The sequence below is a fragment of the Lemur catta genome, chromosome 6 (genome assembly GCF_020740605.2).
Source record: "Lemur catta isolate mLemCat1 chromosome 6, mLemCat1.pri, whole genome shotgun sequence".
In the NCBI taxonomy this organism is placed as follows: Eukaryota; Metazoa; Chordata; class Mammalia; order Primates; family Lemuridae; genus Lemur; species Lemur catta.
In genome coordinates, this window is record NC_059133.1 from 90,913,269 (window position 1) to 90,930,404 (window position 17,136).

General features: G+C 35.2%; 1 protein-coding gene across 1 annotated transcript; it reads left to right on the forward strand.

Moving 5' to 3' along the window:
- The first annotated feature begins 3,734 nt into the window (after positions 1-3,734).
- On the forward strand, positions 3,735-16,479 carry KLRB1 (killer cell lectin like receptor B1). The gene is made up of 6 exons (XM_045554367.1): positions 3,735-4,220; positions 9,256-9,354; positions 10,040-10,114; positions 11,469-11,623; positions 13,587-13,702; positions 16,332-16,479. The coding sequence occupies exons 1-6, from the start codon at positions 4,136-4,138 to the stop codon at positions 16,477-16,479; spliced, it is 678 nt and encodes a 225-aa protein (XP_045410323.1). The 5' UTR covers positions 3,735-4,135.
- Positions 16,480-17,136: the final 657 nt, after the last annotated feature.

Sequence of the window (17,136 nt, forward strand, 5' to 3'; positions counted from 1 at the left end):
GATAGTTTTGTTAGATGCAGTATTTTTGGTTGACAGGTTTTTTTTTTTCCAGCACTTTACATCATCCTACTCCGTTCTAGCCTGCAAGGTTTCTGCTGAGAAATCCACCAGTTATTTCATGAAAGTTTCATTTCATATGATGAATCATTTTTATTTTGTTGTTTTCAAGATCCTCACTTAAAAAGTCTCTGATTTCAAATAATTTGATTATAATGTATCATGAGGTGATTATCTTCAGATTTATTCTAGCTGGAGTTCTTTTAGGTTGTTGAATCTGTATATTCATTTCTTTCCTCGGATTTAGGAAGTTTTAGGGACTTTTCCTTTACATAAAATCTCTGCCTCTTTCTCTCTCTCCTTTCTTTCTGAGATTCCCAGAGTGTCTATATTGGTCTGTCTGATAGGACCTGATAAGTCCCTTAGGCTATCTTTGCTTTTCTTCATTTTTAAAATTTTTGCTCCTCTGATTCAATGATTTCAAATGACCTGTCTTCAAGTTCACTGATTCTTTCTTCTGTTTGATAAGTCTTCTGTTTAATCCCTCTAATAAGATTTTCAGTTTAGTTATTGTATTTTTCACTCAGATTTGTTGATTTGTTTTAATAGTTTGTATGTCATTTTATATAACTTCATTTTGTTCATGCCTCATTTTTAAATTTTCCTTTAGTTCTCTGTGCTGTCTTTTGGTTTATTAAGCATCTTTGTGACAATTTTTAATTTTTTTGTCAAGCGGCTCATAGATCTGTGTTGCTTTACAGTAGGTTTTATTTTGTTCTTTTGATTGGGCCATGTTTCTCTGTTACTTTGTATGCCTTGTAACTTTTTTTTTTTTTGCTGGGATTTGGTCATTTGAAAAGACAATCACCTCTCTTACCCTTTGCATGCTCTCTTTCTGCAGGGAAAATCTTCACTAATCAGCCCAGTTTGAAGTGATGAAACCTCTCAAATCTTTTCTCATGTCCTGTTCTCCATGGTGTCTGCCAATGAAACTACAACTCTGATGTTCTTCTTGCCTCTGCTTTCAGTGGCTTCTGAATTCTGCCACCAGTCCCATCACCACTCTGAGTCAGGCAAGACAGAAACCAGTTCCTCAGGAAGCCCTCAGACAAGCCAGGACATTGGATACACAGTCCACTCTTTTGTTTCCTTGAGGAGCAAGGAGCCCTATATGGGTTATTTCCTCCTGGTTGCTTCACAGTATGATGCATATTGCCAAATGTCACAAATTTTGCTACCCTTTCCTTGTGATTCCTTCTTGGCTTTACAATGGGCTGATGCTACAGCTTCCCAACTAGTCTCTAGAGTAGTCACAGGGTACTCTGGTCTGTAATTTTTGAATGCATTGTGTCATGGAAGAAGGAGGTCCTGTAGTTTCTTACTCTACCATCTTGTTGATGTCACCTCTTTCGTTAAGTTGGAGTGGATTCTCTCTTAGCTCATGATTAGCACTTGCTGACTCTTGTATTTTCACCTTTTTGCAGAAAATTATTCTCTCATCAGTTCTTTTTGTAGCCATCTTCTGGTCTCTATTGTGCTTCCTCACATTTAAGAGTAGCACTGTTTTTATTTTACTCTATTTTCTTATCTATCTCAACTTCTACTACTCACCTGGCGAAGTTCAATGTCAAAAATAGTTGATCTAGTCAAGAACCTGTCTTTATTGTTCCTTTATCTACTCAATATTACCACTACTATTACTATATTCTAAATCTCAGAGTTACTTATAATCATTCACCCTTTGAATTATTTAGCTTTAATGTTATACTCTGTGTGTGTGTGTGTGTGTGTGTGTGTGTGCAATCTCTCTCTCTGTCTCTCCATTTTTTAGTGATACATTATCCCTGAATTCTGATAGGTGTCATTTAGGTGATTAGATGATCAAATGAATACATTAGCACAACTATAAAAGTTTTTCAAGTGTGTATTTTCTTGAGAGTTTATATATATATATATATGTATATATATATATGTACATGCGTATATATACATATATATATATAGTAGTGATTGTATAATAAGGATTTTTTGTGATGGAAGATAATTGTGCAGGTGGTTGGTTGTTGCTCTCCATACTTATACAAGCAAAATGATCTATAAATATGTTTTTTGCTACATATACACAAGTGAAGACTCTGCTTGATATTTCTATCTAGTATATACTTTTCCAGCTTGTAGGATTTTGCAAGCATCTGTTTGAAGGGAATTTCTTACCCTAAATCAGTTATTTTTGATGTAGCCATTACGTATTCCTAGCAGTCACAGTCATGCTTCAGGACGTGGAGTTAAACTTCAGGGCAGTAAAGCACTCTTTTAATACCCCCCTGATTACATCATCAGACTTCTATTCATTCCACTGACCTTTCTGAGATATCCCCACACTTTTCACTTCCTTCATGATTGTTCTAATGTGGTCCATGAACCACATGCAATACCTGGAATGATTTTTGGCATATTTCTCACCTCAGGCTAGCTGTGTTTTGAGGGGAGAGAGGATTTATGTTGCAGGAATCTGCATTATTAACAAGTTTTCAAATGATTCTTATGTATACTAAAGCTTGAGATCTTTATGTGCACTAAAGCCTATATATATGAAAGCTTGAGAATAGTTCTGTAAGTATATAGAATTATTCTATTTAGGTGACCCAGGGTACTGATTTATAATTCTGGTAGGTGTGTGTATCCTAAAAATTTAGATAAGGCATGTGGCAGAATCAAATATCCTAGCACCAATAAAATGACTGCTAACTATCAGATAGTTGGAGAACACTTCAATTGAATCACTAAATAGTGGATTGTGAAGCCCTCACGAATGGATCCATCTCACTTCATAATTATCAGTGATCTTTAGGGAATAAGTGTGTGCTCCCATGACAGATACATGAAAATGTAAATTTTCTTCCATGAATAAGCACTTCCTATTTTCTGGGTTCAAAGCCAGGAGACTGGTCAGCACCATGGCTCATGCCTGTAATCCTAGCACTCTGGGAGGCCGAGGCAGAAGGATAGCTTGAGGCCAGAAGTTCAAGACCAGCCTCAGTAAGACCCTGTCTCTACAAAAAGATACAAAGATTAGCCAGATTTGGTGATGCATGCCTGTAGTCCCAGCTGCTCAGGAGGCTGAGGCAGGAGGATCCCTTGAGCCCAAGAGGTGCAGTAAGCTATGATGACCCCACTGTACTCTATCCTGGGCAACAGAGCAAGCCCCTCTCTCAAAAAAAAAAAAAAGAAGAAGAAGAAGAAAAAAAGAAAGAAAGAAAAAAAAACAGCCAAGAGACTGCTTCCACTGTCAAGTAATTTTGAGCATCTGGTACTATACTCCAATCATAGAATGTGAATTTTAGTAAGTTCCTCATTTTGCTCTTTTTTCACGTATAATGTGAGCATGTCAAATTTTATGGCATCTGAGGTCCTGCTCTATGGTTCTACTGAAAATCCTTGAAAGAAATAGGAAATTCCAAGGCCTTCACTTTCTATAATTCTGGAAGATTTAAAATTCTTTTAATTATGTGGAGACTCTATTCTATCCATGACCACCTACAGAACTAAGCTAAGAGTAGTCTATGTATCTTTAGCTCATTGTTTTTTCAGTTGTATAATTCAGTGGCCTTTCTTACATTTATGCTCCGATTTTTCACATTTTATAACTTTCTCTGGAGCACAGTTATTTCAGGACAATTTTAGAGGTTTTGAATAGCATCATGGACTTTTTTGCATTAATTTTTATTTTCTCAACATTGTATTAAATATTACTTATCTTAATTACTGGGTTGTTGGGGGCTTTTAAATTTGAACCCTAGGTGAGTGTTTCATTTGCCTCACCCTGATCCTGGCCCTGAGATAGAAGCTCAGAAGGGATGGTCAGAGGAACAAGAACAAACAAGTCCTTCCAGAATTTTGTCAAAAACAGATGAATTGAGAAAAATAGATATTACATATTGAAGTATAATGGACACACAATAAGTGGATCATCTCAATAATTGGTGGAGAAACCCCACAACTAGAAGTGTGGGCGGGTGGGGACAAAAGAGAGACAACAAAGCGTTTCAGGCAGGACACTTCCTTTCGCTGATTTTGCCTCATAGAATTGGGGGTTTGTTCTTATACACAAGTTTAATGTCACCTTCTCCTGTCTGCAATGGACAGACAAGTGATATATGCTGATTTAACAGTATCCAGGGATCCAGGCCCTGAAAGCTCGTCACCCTCATCTCTTCCTCGGGGTAAGTGGCTTTAATTTTCCTTTTGGCATTTGTATACCTTCCAGAATTAGATTTTCCTCTTATATTTATGGCTTTAAATCATTGCTTTGAAGATAAGCAGCAATTCTATATTAATGTTTAATAGGTGTAACATAGCTTGACTGTGGATAATCCCAACTTTGGAGAAAAATTAAAAACCTCATAAATTTATTTTTTATCAGGATAGCATGGAAAGTGAACATCACTTCTCTTACTGAACCTTGGTTAAAAGACTCCAAAGAAACGTTTTACATATATGAACAAAAGGATATTTTAAGAGACACATTGCAAACTTGCTGTAATAGCAACTTACCTTATTCCAAATCTCTCCACCAAATGTCAACACTATGATTAAATTCCAGTGCATTTGCATCCATAACATTCATTTCAGAATGCAAAGTGTAGACTTAATGATTAGCATCCTCCACTCTCCAAAGTGAGGGGAAAATTTTCTGGGAGAAAATCATATTCAAGATCAAAGACTTGAATATAATTACAATCTGATAGTTTCTAATTTGAAAAGTATCACAGTTTAGAAGGAGATATATACAACTAGTGTGTACCCAGAATTAAAAGTTAAAAATTTAAAAAAAATATGAGGAGATAAGAAACTGGACCATATCAGTAATGAACCTATTTAACATTTGTTGAAATTGGCACTTTTCAGTGTGTCAGAGGAGTTAATATTCTGAGTCAAAGGAATGGGGAACACCAATGTGAGGTAGTATGTGATGGATAGCACGGCTTGGGGATGAATGAGACCGGAGACTGAGGCAGAAAATAAGTATGCAATTATTATGACATAGTATTACCTCCTGAAATATAACTGAATTTACTGACATTGATAACATTACTTAATACAATTGTTTCCAATCTGATATTCCCATATTGTGCCAAGTATGTGAGTTGTGCTTTTTAGGACTGTTTGTTATACATTTCAAACTTTTAAATTATCAAAGTTTTAGGTCAGGAAGAAAGTCTTAGGGTTGTCAAAAAATTTTCACTATAATCTTCATATAGTGGTCAGAGGAAATTGGAAGATTTTGATAACTACAGGGAGGATTTGGTTGAGCCACTTATTCTTTCTTTTTAAATGGAATAAGGCTAGTCTTTTTTTTCCTCTGTTCAGATCTAGCAGAAGTATGTGGGGGTGGGTGTTGAAAGGTGTCAGAAAATGAACATACAGAGAGATAGAGTTTCCCCAAATGCAACTACCTACAATGCCAAATCAATGTATCCAGAAAATTTGTCTACTTGGATTATAACCATTATCCTACAGAATATCACCTTAAAAGTAAATCTAAAAGAAAAATAGTAGAATAAAGCCAGAGCAAAATATGTCACTAGAGAACACTGATCTGGTATTACGATGACTGTGAAACCACTACTGGACTCTTTGGCTAAGATGTTCAGGCTGTGGTAACTGTGTGGCACAGTGATTGTATCTAAGACAGCAGCAAAACCAGAAAGAGAGATGTGAGTGATAACTTTTAATTTTGTTTATGTCCAAATGGCCAAGGATTTGGTCTGCTAGAAAAGTGGATAAAGTGTTTGCAAAATGCTTCTAGAGTTTATTCATTCATTCAAAAATAAGCACTTACTATGTGCCAAGCATGCTGAAAATATAGCAGTAAATAAAATAGAGAAAATGTTTTTGCTTCATAGAGTTTATATTACCATGAAGGCATACAAGCAATGAAGTAAATAAATAACTAAGTATGTATAAAAGATTAGATGGTTCTGGTGCTATCAAGAAAGAATTTAGCCTGAATTCTTTTAAAACAAGAAAGAATTAAAAAAAAAAAAGGAACAAATTACTTCTTATTAGAACACGTTATCCTCTATTAACTATTAAGTGTTTATTTCCCAAACAACCTCACCTAGTTCTAAGAACTATTCACATTGTCTTTTAAATCTTTGTTTCTACCTGTAAGTTTTTTCCGAAACATTAATCTTTAGCCAATTGATGTTCAACTTTTATAATCCTCCACATTCTCCATTAGTCAATTCTCTAAGTCAAATTAAAATGTATTTAAACTAATTTTTCTTGTATTTCATTCAAAAGTTAAAGTGCAATTATATGAGGGGAAAAAAAGAAAGAATTTAGGCCGGGTGTGGTAGTTCACACCTGTAATTCTAGCATTCTGTGAGGTCGAGGCAGGAGGATCGCTTGAGCTCAGAAGTTTGAGACCAGCTTGGCCAAGAGTGAGACATCATCTGTACCAAAAATAGAAAAATTATCCAGGTGTGGTGGCACACACCTGTAGTCCCAGCTACTAGGGAGGCTGAGGTAGGAGAATCACTTGAGCCCAGGAGTTTGAGGTTGCTGTGAGCTATGATGACGACACTGTACTCTAGCTGAGGTGACAGAGTGAGACTCTGTCTCAAAAAAAAAAAAATTTTAAATGGAATTGGAATTTAGCTTTGAGGGAGAGTTGATACCATATCAAACAGAATAATCTTGGAAGGCCTCCCTGAGAAAATGACGTGTGAGTCAAGACCTGAAAGAAGTGAGGGACAAAGGCATGATCTCTGAGAAAAGAAGCTTCTAGGAGGTTGGACCAGGAAGTGCAAAAACCTTGAGATGGGCACATCCTGTCATGTTGTGGAGGGAGTATGCATGCAGAGTGCACACATGGAGACCAGGTGGAGATGAAAGCAGAGAAGTAACCGGGAGCCAGATTGAACAGGAATTTGTAAACCATTTCATAGACTGTGATTTGCATGAAGGAAAGCTATTGAAAGGTTTAGAGCAATGAAGTGAGATGATTTAACACCCTGTTTATACCCAAAGAACAGCCCTAAGTAGGTATGTCCAGGTTATTAAAGTTCACCTGACCTCTTCAGTGATATATTAACTCCATTAATTGTAATCTCATGCAGTGCAGCTGAAAAGACTTAGTACAAGAGAACATCCCACCCCCCCAGGTGCAGAGCAATGCTCTACTCAATTCCTTACATTTTAACATGAATGAATAACAATTTTTAGAAGTCACCAAATTGCCTTTTATCTATAGTTTAAAAAACACTTTAAAAAAACAAAAACAAAAACTACTATTTATTGAACAGCTATCATGTGCCAGACACTATGTCCAACATTTAGGAGAATTGTTTCATATAATCCTCTCCAAAACCTTATCGAGTGAGGTTTTATGCAGGTTGGACATATTGCCCCAAAATAACTTGTTCAAACTCAGATCTGCTCAATTTGAAAGATTGTACTTAATGCTAGACTTTAGTAATAAAAATTACTAAATTAATTTTAGTAATAAAATTACCATGAAATTAAAATAGTGACTATATGGAGCTTTCCCCATTTTGCAAACAAACTTGGAGTTTTAAGAAAGGAAAGGGTGAAGAAGAGAAGAGACAGAACAGTGAAATAATGTATGTATGTATTAATAAAACTGAAAGGAAAGACATGCTAGTGTTGTCCCAGGCTCATTGACTGGGTTTCGCCACTCTTTTGTCACACGAGCTGTTATTAGAAGTTCTGGACCAATATTGCCAAGCTTGGTTTCCTCATTTTCAGACGCATCCATGGGACCTTGGAGTTTCCTCTAGATGTCTACTCCTATCTCCCCACTCCACTGATGCATGTCCTCAATAGTATCTGATGGTAATCCACATGTCACTAGCTTGACTCTAATGTATTACATACTTCCCACAATCTTTTATCACATTGAGCTATACTAAATTATATCTTCTCAGCAACATTTCAGGGAGAGATAACTCACTTACATGAATGTCAGCATCCTAATGCTAGAGACCATTAAATCTGTGAGGCTTGCACAACTTAGTTCTCCAATGTAATGTGCACAAAAAAAAAGTAGAAAGGGCTTTATAGACATTCTGGAACATATAATGAAAATAAAGGACAATATTGTAATCATTTATATTGAGAAATATTAGAAAAAAATTAAAAAGGAATAGATAATATAAATAAATCAATAGCTGCAGATAAATTAGAAAACCTTTACTTATAATAAAAGCCCTTGGCTTAATACTACAATTTAGAAAATAATTTATAATTGTGATATATCTAACATGTTATAAACCAAATGGGAGCAAAAGGGGTCTTATAATTAAATCAGAAATATAGGAGCTGTCTAAACACAACTTAAAGCGGTGTAACTGAGACATATCCTACCAGAGTAGTTTCCTGCCAGAACTTATTTAGTTTTGGAAGCTGTAGTCCAGTGTTTCTACAGAATATTTTTATAAATAAATCTCTTTATTGTTTTCCCTATGAAATTCATGTTTTAAAGCAAAATATGTAATTATATAGTTTATATAGTTGTGATTAATTTATAACATTTCATTAATCAATATCATAACTTCTGATGAGCATGATATATACATTATATAGTAATTATTATGATTACAGAGAAAAGCTAACTGACATTTTGTTTAGACTATGCAATGTTGTAGACATAAGTGCATGTTATATTTTACTAGTTTAGTACTGAAAATAATACGCAGTCTCACAAAACATTCTTCCTTGAATGCCATACATTTGATCCAAGTTGGAGATGATTATTTTAGATATCAGTAAAGCAGAGTATTCTGTGTCCAAGAATAGAAAATAGAAATGTTTTATATCACCAGTCTCTAACATGGTGCTTGGCACAAAATAGAAACATAAAATATCTTGAATAAATGAAGATCTTCCTTCTTAGACAAAATGTTTTAACTTACTTCCTGCACTAGGGCATGCACTTCATTTTTGTATAGCACTTGGCAATTTTCAAAACATCTTCCCATCTGTCTCATTTGATTTTTATCCTTTGTATACAAGACATGCATAAATATTCCTATTTTACCAATGAGCAGACTCTTAGCTGTATCTGAAAATCTGTCTTGTGGAACTCTACTTCTAAGATGTCTGATAAAGGTTCTTCCCTCCCTGCAGCCTCTAAGCCGAATCTCATTGTCCATATGTTATCCAAACCACCTTTGATTTCTGTACCAGATTTACTCAACTGAGTTCATTGAGTAGTTTTTTTTAACATCTCAGACATCTGTCAGGGTCCACGCTGGCATCAATTTGCTCTGAAACTTGGCTGTGCTGGAGTTACTCTTCTTGTCTTAGCTGTGATCGGGTTGACTATTACAGGTAAGTAAAGCAAGATCATTTGTTTCAGAATATTTACTCATCATAAACATCAGAGAATCTTAACATAATCTGGCCACCCCAAGCTTAGTGAAAGACAAATGAAATAAAAAGTTAAGAAAGCATTGCTTCTGACAGTCAGCTCATACTCACTTTGAAAACTTCAGCCTTTCACATTTATCTTCCTAATTGCTCTGAGAGTCATCATGGGGTGCTATATATGTACTCTAAGAACTTTTTTTTAAAAAAATGATCCAATTGTGAAAAAAATGACAATAACAAAGAAAAGTAAAAATTTCAGTTATTTCCAGTTTATTAAGTACCTGCTAAATTCCACATTGCATTAGAATATCTCCCGCTTTGGATAGGCATAAGTACACTCATGCTGAAGATCAGAGTTCAGACAACAGTATAAGCAACTTAATAGTTTAAGTAATGCCCTTAGGTTGATTTATCTACTAGATAATACGTAAGCTCGTATCTGTGTGAGTCTACTTGTTACTTTTTTTCTTATTTATGTCTGCTGCCTCTTAGCTAGACCCTTTGTTACCGCATTGCTATCCTTTATCTTCTGTCCACAGTCAAGCTTGTTGAGATAACTTAGTTTCCTAAAGTGATAAATATAACCTGTCCACTCTGCCACATATTTCAGCATTTAATCCTCTTAATGGTGTTTCCTTATTTATAGTAATGTTCTTAATACAAAAATCATCAATAGAAAAAAGCAGTGTGGATGTTCAACAGAACAGGAGTGAAACAACAGGTAATTTTGTGGCTTGAATTTCCTAAGAATAATAGTTAATGTTTGATAAGTATCATGCATGACCTTAAAGTTCACAACAAACTGTATGTTTAAATGCTGTTATCACCGTACTTTTATGTTTGAGAAAATCGAGGCGCAAAACGGTTAAGCAACTTGCTGAGGGTCACACAGGCAGTAAGCGATGACGCCAGGAATCGTACTTGGGTGGTCTGACTTCAGAGCCTAAGACTTTAACCACCAGGGCTTGCTGCCTCACGAGAAGCCTCTGCTGGGATATTCGATCATAAATAGCCGAATATCCAGTTAAAAAGTAAAATATACCTTTAAGTGAAATATTTGATTATTTTAATGAACATGTCAAACAGTTAAGTTTGGTCTCAAGTTAATTAATAGAACTCAAAACATAGAATGAATTCTTTACTGTTTATTATACTTCCTCAGTATGTAGCAACATTAATCTTGTTCCAGTGTGTGTATTAATAAAGATGACTATTGGGGCCCTCTCTGGCGGGCCCACCTCCGCCTGCCCCGGGGTCTCTGTCCACCTTCCCCCTCCTTCTTCTCCACCCCCCTTAAAAAAAGGGGACTATTGTTGAGTAACTGTAGTAGAATGTGATCTGTTTGCACGTTCTCACGGAACAGAAAGTTAAAGACGCTTAGAAAATCTGTCTGGAAAATACTATCCAATAAATCAAATGGGCAAATATATCATTTGGCAATTGCAAATTTTCTTATGATTTTTTATTTGTAGTACTTATTAATTTCATGAAAAGAATTATTATTTCCTCTGCATTTTGCATGTTGTTTAAAGTCAACATTTTTTAGATGAGTTTGATACTGCTGTCTGTATAGTGGAATAAGCCCTGGTGGTGAATTTAAGGAAACAGAAATAGTCTTTTTTGTTTTTATATTTTTTTAGTTTGTGGCAAATTTATTATTTCATGATTCATCCCCAGTGTCTTTCTGGTGGCTGTATTTAAAATCTTCGGTTGAGAAATAGTCTTGACTCCATTACCCATCAAATCCATTGGGTGAATTTGAAGAACTTATTCTGTCTCTCAGTGTTTTAAAACGTAAGATGTGTCTGTTTAAATTATTTTGATGGTATCTTCCTATTTTAATGTTCTATGATTCCATTTATGCTCAGTATAACTGGCCACTAATTCCCAATTCTTGGATACCAGAATAAACAGTAGGTCTCATAAACCTCAAAATTATAATAAATTCATTGTTCTCACAGTGATAATCAATGACTTTCAAACATTTATAATGACGTGTGTGTGTTATTGCCTGGTGTGGTGGGGACAGGTTAGAAACATAACACATTTATTTCTTCTTTCGTTTCTTATTTTAGAGAGCCTGGGTCTGTCAGAGTGCCCAGAATCTTGGCAGTCACTCCAAAAGAAATGCGTGCTTTTTTCTCAGGGTATCGACCTTTGGAATAACAGTCTATCCTACTGTTCCACAAAAGAATCCAGTTTGCTTCTTATTCAAGATCAGGAAGAATTGGTAAATCCTTAAATAAAATACCTTAGTAAAACTTATCACTTTCTTTAAAGCATATTGAGATCTCTGGGCGTTAGCCCAAAGCTTTTATGCATGGAAGTGGGGACTTTCAATTCAGGATGCTCACAATTTGAGAGATTAAACACACATGTAAACAAATAATTGAATAGAAGATGATGAACATTTTTCACAGATACAGAAAAAATAATTTTACGCTTTGTATGGAACCAGAGAAGACCCTGTTTAGCAAAAGCAATTTTAAGCAACAAAAATAAAATGGGAGGTATTAATTTGCCAGACTTCAAACTATACTACAAGGCAGTGATTATTAAAACTGCTTGGTATTGGCACAAGTGCAGGGACACAGACCAGTGGAACAGAACAGAAAATCCACATATAAAACCATCCTCATATAGCCATCTAATCTTTGACAAAAAAGACAAAAACATACTCTGGGGAAAAGATTCCTCATTCAATAAATGGTGCTGGGAAAACTGGATAGCCACATGTAGAAGACTGAAACAGGACCCACAGCTTTCACCTCTCACAAAAATCAAATCGTGGTGGATAACAGACTTAAACCTTAGGTGTGAAACTATTAGAATTCTAGAAGAAAATGTAGGAAAGATTCTTACAGACATTGGTCTAGGCAAAGAATTTATGAAGAAGACCCCTAAGGCAATCACAGCAACAACAAAAATAAATAAATGGGACCTGATTAAATTAAAAAGCTTCTGCACAGCCAGAGAAACAGTCATGAGAGTAAACAGACAACCTACAGAATGGGAAAAAATTTTCGCACACTACACATCAGATAAAGGACTGATAACAAGAATCTATTTAGAACTCAGGAAAATCAGTAAGAAAAAATTGAACAGCCCTATCAAAAAGTGGGCAAAGGATATGAATAGAAATTTTTCAAAAGAAGATATAAGAATGGCTAACAAACATATGAAAAAATGTTCAACATCTCTAATCATCAGGGAAATGCAAATCAAAACCACAATGAGATATCACTTAACTCCAGTAAGAATGGCCTTTATCAAAAAGTCCCAAAACAACACATGTTGGCATGGATGCGGAGAGACAGGAACACTCATACACTGCTGGTGGGATTGTAAACTAGTACAGCCCCTGTGGAAAGCAATATGGAGATACCTTAAACAGATTCAAGTAGACCTACCATTCGATCCAGCAATCCCATTATTGGGCACCTACCCAGAAGAACAAAAGTCATTCTATAAAAAAGACACCTGCACCCAAATATTTATAGCAGCACAATTCACAATTGCAAAGATGTGGAAACAACCCAAATGCCCATCAATTCATGAATGGATTAGTAAAATGTGGCATATGTATACCATGGAGTATTACTCAGCTATAAGAAATAACTGTGATATGACATCTCTTTGGTTCTCCTGGAGAGAGTTGGAACCCATTCTATTAAGTGAAGTATCCCAAGAATGGAAAAATAAACACCACGTGTCCTCACCAGCAAATTGGTTTCCCTGATCATCACCTAAGTGCACATTTGGGAATAACACCAATTGGGTATCCAGACACAGGTGGGGACTGGGGAGGGAATGGGTGTATACCTACTTGATGAGTGTGATGCGCACTGTCTGGGAATGGACACACTTGAAGCTCAGACTTGGGGGGATGGGGGGACATGGGCAATATATATAACCTGAACTTTTGTTCCCCCATAATAAGCTGAAATAAAAAAAATAAAATTAAAATTAAAAAAAGAAGATGATGAATAAAACAAAATAAATAAAAATATGTAAAGAGAAATGTCACTGTATATAATTACAGAGAAGCAACACTCAACTCTGATCAGTCATCAGGAAAGACTTCAGTGAGGGGGTGATGCCTGAACTAGGTTTCAGGGGATGAGAAGAAGAATACAACACATGAATAGATAAGCAGATTCAATATTCTGTCATTTCTTCTGTCCCATTTATAGAGACTCATACGGAAACTGATGAAGGATAAAGGAATTAACTTTTGGATTGGATTAAATTTTGCATTATTAGAGAAGAAGTGGAAGTGGATAAATGGGTCTTTTTTAAATTCTGCTATGTGAGTATTAGATGAGCTAATTTTTATATTTAATTCACATCACATTTACATTATAAGGTACTAACATTGTTGAAGATTGAGTTTTGTAGTTTTAATTTGGTTTAGAAATTCTCAAGAGGTTCCAAATAGGCTGGGAAGATGGATGTTTCTGAAGTTGGTAGAACAGTTCCATGTATGAAAAGACATCAGCCCTTTATAAGAATATATGTTTTTATCTGCAGTGGAGTTTTATGTGACAAGGAATAGACTAAATCCTTTGGGGAGGGCATGTGAAATTTAAAAAAATGTCTAGCTGGAGGCTATTGGCACACAGAATTTCTTAAGTAGTGTTTTTCAAACTGTGGGAAAATATGTCTTAGTGGACCATGAAACTACTTTAAAAAATTGAAAGGATGACTATAAAAGGAAAAAATTGTAAATATCAGAATGTGGAACTGAAACACTGAGAGGTTCTAGCCACATTATGACAAATGTTGCAGCATATTTTAACCAATAGTGTGAAAGAGACATTTTTGAGGGGCTGTGATGAATACATGGGTAAGCCTCAAAAAAGCCATTTGCTGTTTTCTCTTTAGTGTTTCATCATTATTTCTTGTGTAATATAGTTGAGATAACCATAAATGTAAGAAGAGGCTTGATGCCACACAGTTAAATGTCATATTTTAGCAGATTTCATGGTTGGTTGTACAAGAAAGGGCAGGGTGTTGTTTCCCCTTGCAAACCAAAGTGTGCAGGCATTCAATTAAGTTTCTGTTGAGAACTTTCAATGAGTTTTTCAAAAGAGATGATAGTGGGAGTAGCATTTAATGAGTCTGTGAATGATTTAATCAAATTTGCATAATTTAAACTTAAAATGTATTTTTTATCATTCAAAAACAAGAAAACAAGAGGTTGAAATTTAAAACACAGGAGCATGTTCAATTTTATCTGAAATACAGGGATAATTTATTACATATGGAAAAGTATTAAACACTGAAAGAAATGTTGGCTTAATTAGAAAATTTTGACATTATTTAAGCCATTTTCTAAAACATTTTTAAGTGTGAGAATTCAAAGTGAAGATTATTTAAAAATAAGTGTTTTGGACAGAATTAATTTATGAAAAAGCAAACCTAGCCATTTTGTTTAATAACATCATTACTGATTTTCTATAATACTTTCTGGAGATTATTTTCTATATTTTACTTATAAATAAATAAAAATCTATTTGATATTAACTTACTTTTATCTTTTCATACATAGTAAGGATTAATTTGTTTATTAAATATAGTATGTGTGTGTTTCTCAATTTGGCCATGATATAAAATGTTTATTTGATTGTAGTTTATACTAAAAATAAAATTGGAAAACAGTGAAGTGTCTGTGAGCAGAAATATGTGTAACATGAATGGATTAAATTCAGTTGAACCTCCCATTTTATTCTGAGGAGAAAAGTGATGCTTAAGACAGTAGTAATCAGATAAACCTGGAAGGTATGTTATGGTTAAAAGGGCACCAGTTAGACCCTGCCTTTATTTGAACTCTCTGAGCCCTGGTTTTTAGGCACAAAAAAAAGGGAAGGTAATAATGTGTTTCACAGGATTTTGTGAGGATTAAAGGAGGTAATGTTAGAGAACTGGCCAGATATATCATCAAGGAAGGTCAGGGAAGCCATTGAGGGCCTTTTGGAAAGGCAGTCATTGATTTGATCAGATTGGCATTTAAAAAAAAATTAGCCTGAAAATTGAAGAAAGAATTAGAAGAGTGGAAGAGATAAAATATAGGGGAGTTTTGCAATAGCCCAGTTGAGAGAAGTTGATGGTTGGACTAGAATATTGGGCAGTAGGAAGAAATCAGACTATCAGCTCAATCCCAAGGAGCGTCATGAAAAAAATAAAAGAAAGGGAAAAAGAAAGGCTGTGGTGGAGCCCTGCCCACTGTCACCAGCTCATCTTCTTTTTGAGACTATTAGATGAGTGTTGAACTCACCCTATCCTTGCATCCCAACCCTAATACTGCCCATCCATCATTTGAATTCTACCTCTACGTCCACCTGAGGTGAACCATAGGATTCATGCTTGTTTGAAACAAGTATGTTGAAGCAGACACCCACTGACATCTGTTTGGAATGAGGATAAAAGGGGCTCTGATTGCATATCCCAGGAACTGAACCTCTTTTGCTCACTGCTTCTAAATTCTACAGACCCTGTATATCCACCACTCCTCCATACACTTATCACATGAGCTCATACTTTGTTTAAGCATTGCCACACTTTCATATGGATCGTCTTAATGCCTTCCCCAAATATTAGATGGTTATATCCTATATTTGGTGAAGTTAGGAAACTTTTCACATTAAAGTAGTAAAATAAGGAGATTTAATTCCCAGTTTCCAAAGCTTCTTTTTTTAAATATCACTATGAAGTTTCTTGTTAAAAGGATCCTTTTCCTGTGAAGATGAATTGAAAGTTTCAGAGGTTTATATTATGTCTATCTTAAAAGTGCTTACCTTTATATTTATGACTTTGTACTTACAATGCTTACTAACTTAGCCTTCCCCTATTTCCTGAAAGACCTACAAAATAATGGCTAAATGAGGATAATTATTAGAAAGTACTAAACACTAAGAGGCTTTTCTTTTGCTCCACAGATTAAAAATTAAAGGTTATGCTGAAGAAAACAACTGTGCTTCCATCTCAAAAACAACTGCTTATTCTGAAGACTGTTCTACAGATAATAAATGGATTTGCCAAAAAGAACGAAATCCTGTCATAAATAAAGTTTGTCCTGACTCTTGACTATGAATTCCATCTCAATTTCTTTACTTTCTGTGACAGATATCTGTACTTTTAACTGCATGTACTCTTGCTACTGCCTGATGTACATTTAGTGGCACAAAGTGAACAAGAATTCTGTACCTGTTATGAATCTCACAAAAGTTTGTGTCAAATGTATTCATTCCATAAATGAGGAAAAGGAGAAATAGAGAAAACATGTATCATTTTAAGAGACAATGATGTTCTATGGAAAAAAGCCCAGACCAGCTGAGGGGAATTGGATTCTAACCCTGTTGTACATAGGTCTCAGCTCATCTCCAAAAAAGTTGTAGTAATTGGTTTCTAGTCCTGCGTGTCTAACATAGTGTATGACTTTTTATACCACCACACAACTGGGTTGCAGCAGAACATTGATTAAAGTCCATTCTCTCAACTCTGACAACAGAGAACCATAACTAACGGAGTTTGGGAAGGGAACTTAATGCTTCCCATCATTCCACAGTGATTCCCATTTTAACTTTCTCCTTTATTCATTTTTCTTCCAAATCTCCTTCTTTTATGGCTCACACACAAGCTGTAGGAAATATGTAATTAAATCTTTCATTATTCTAATGGAAAATAAGTCGTATCTTTTAATTGAAGCTGGGGAAACTAAAGTAAAAAAAAGCAGGAGTGTTT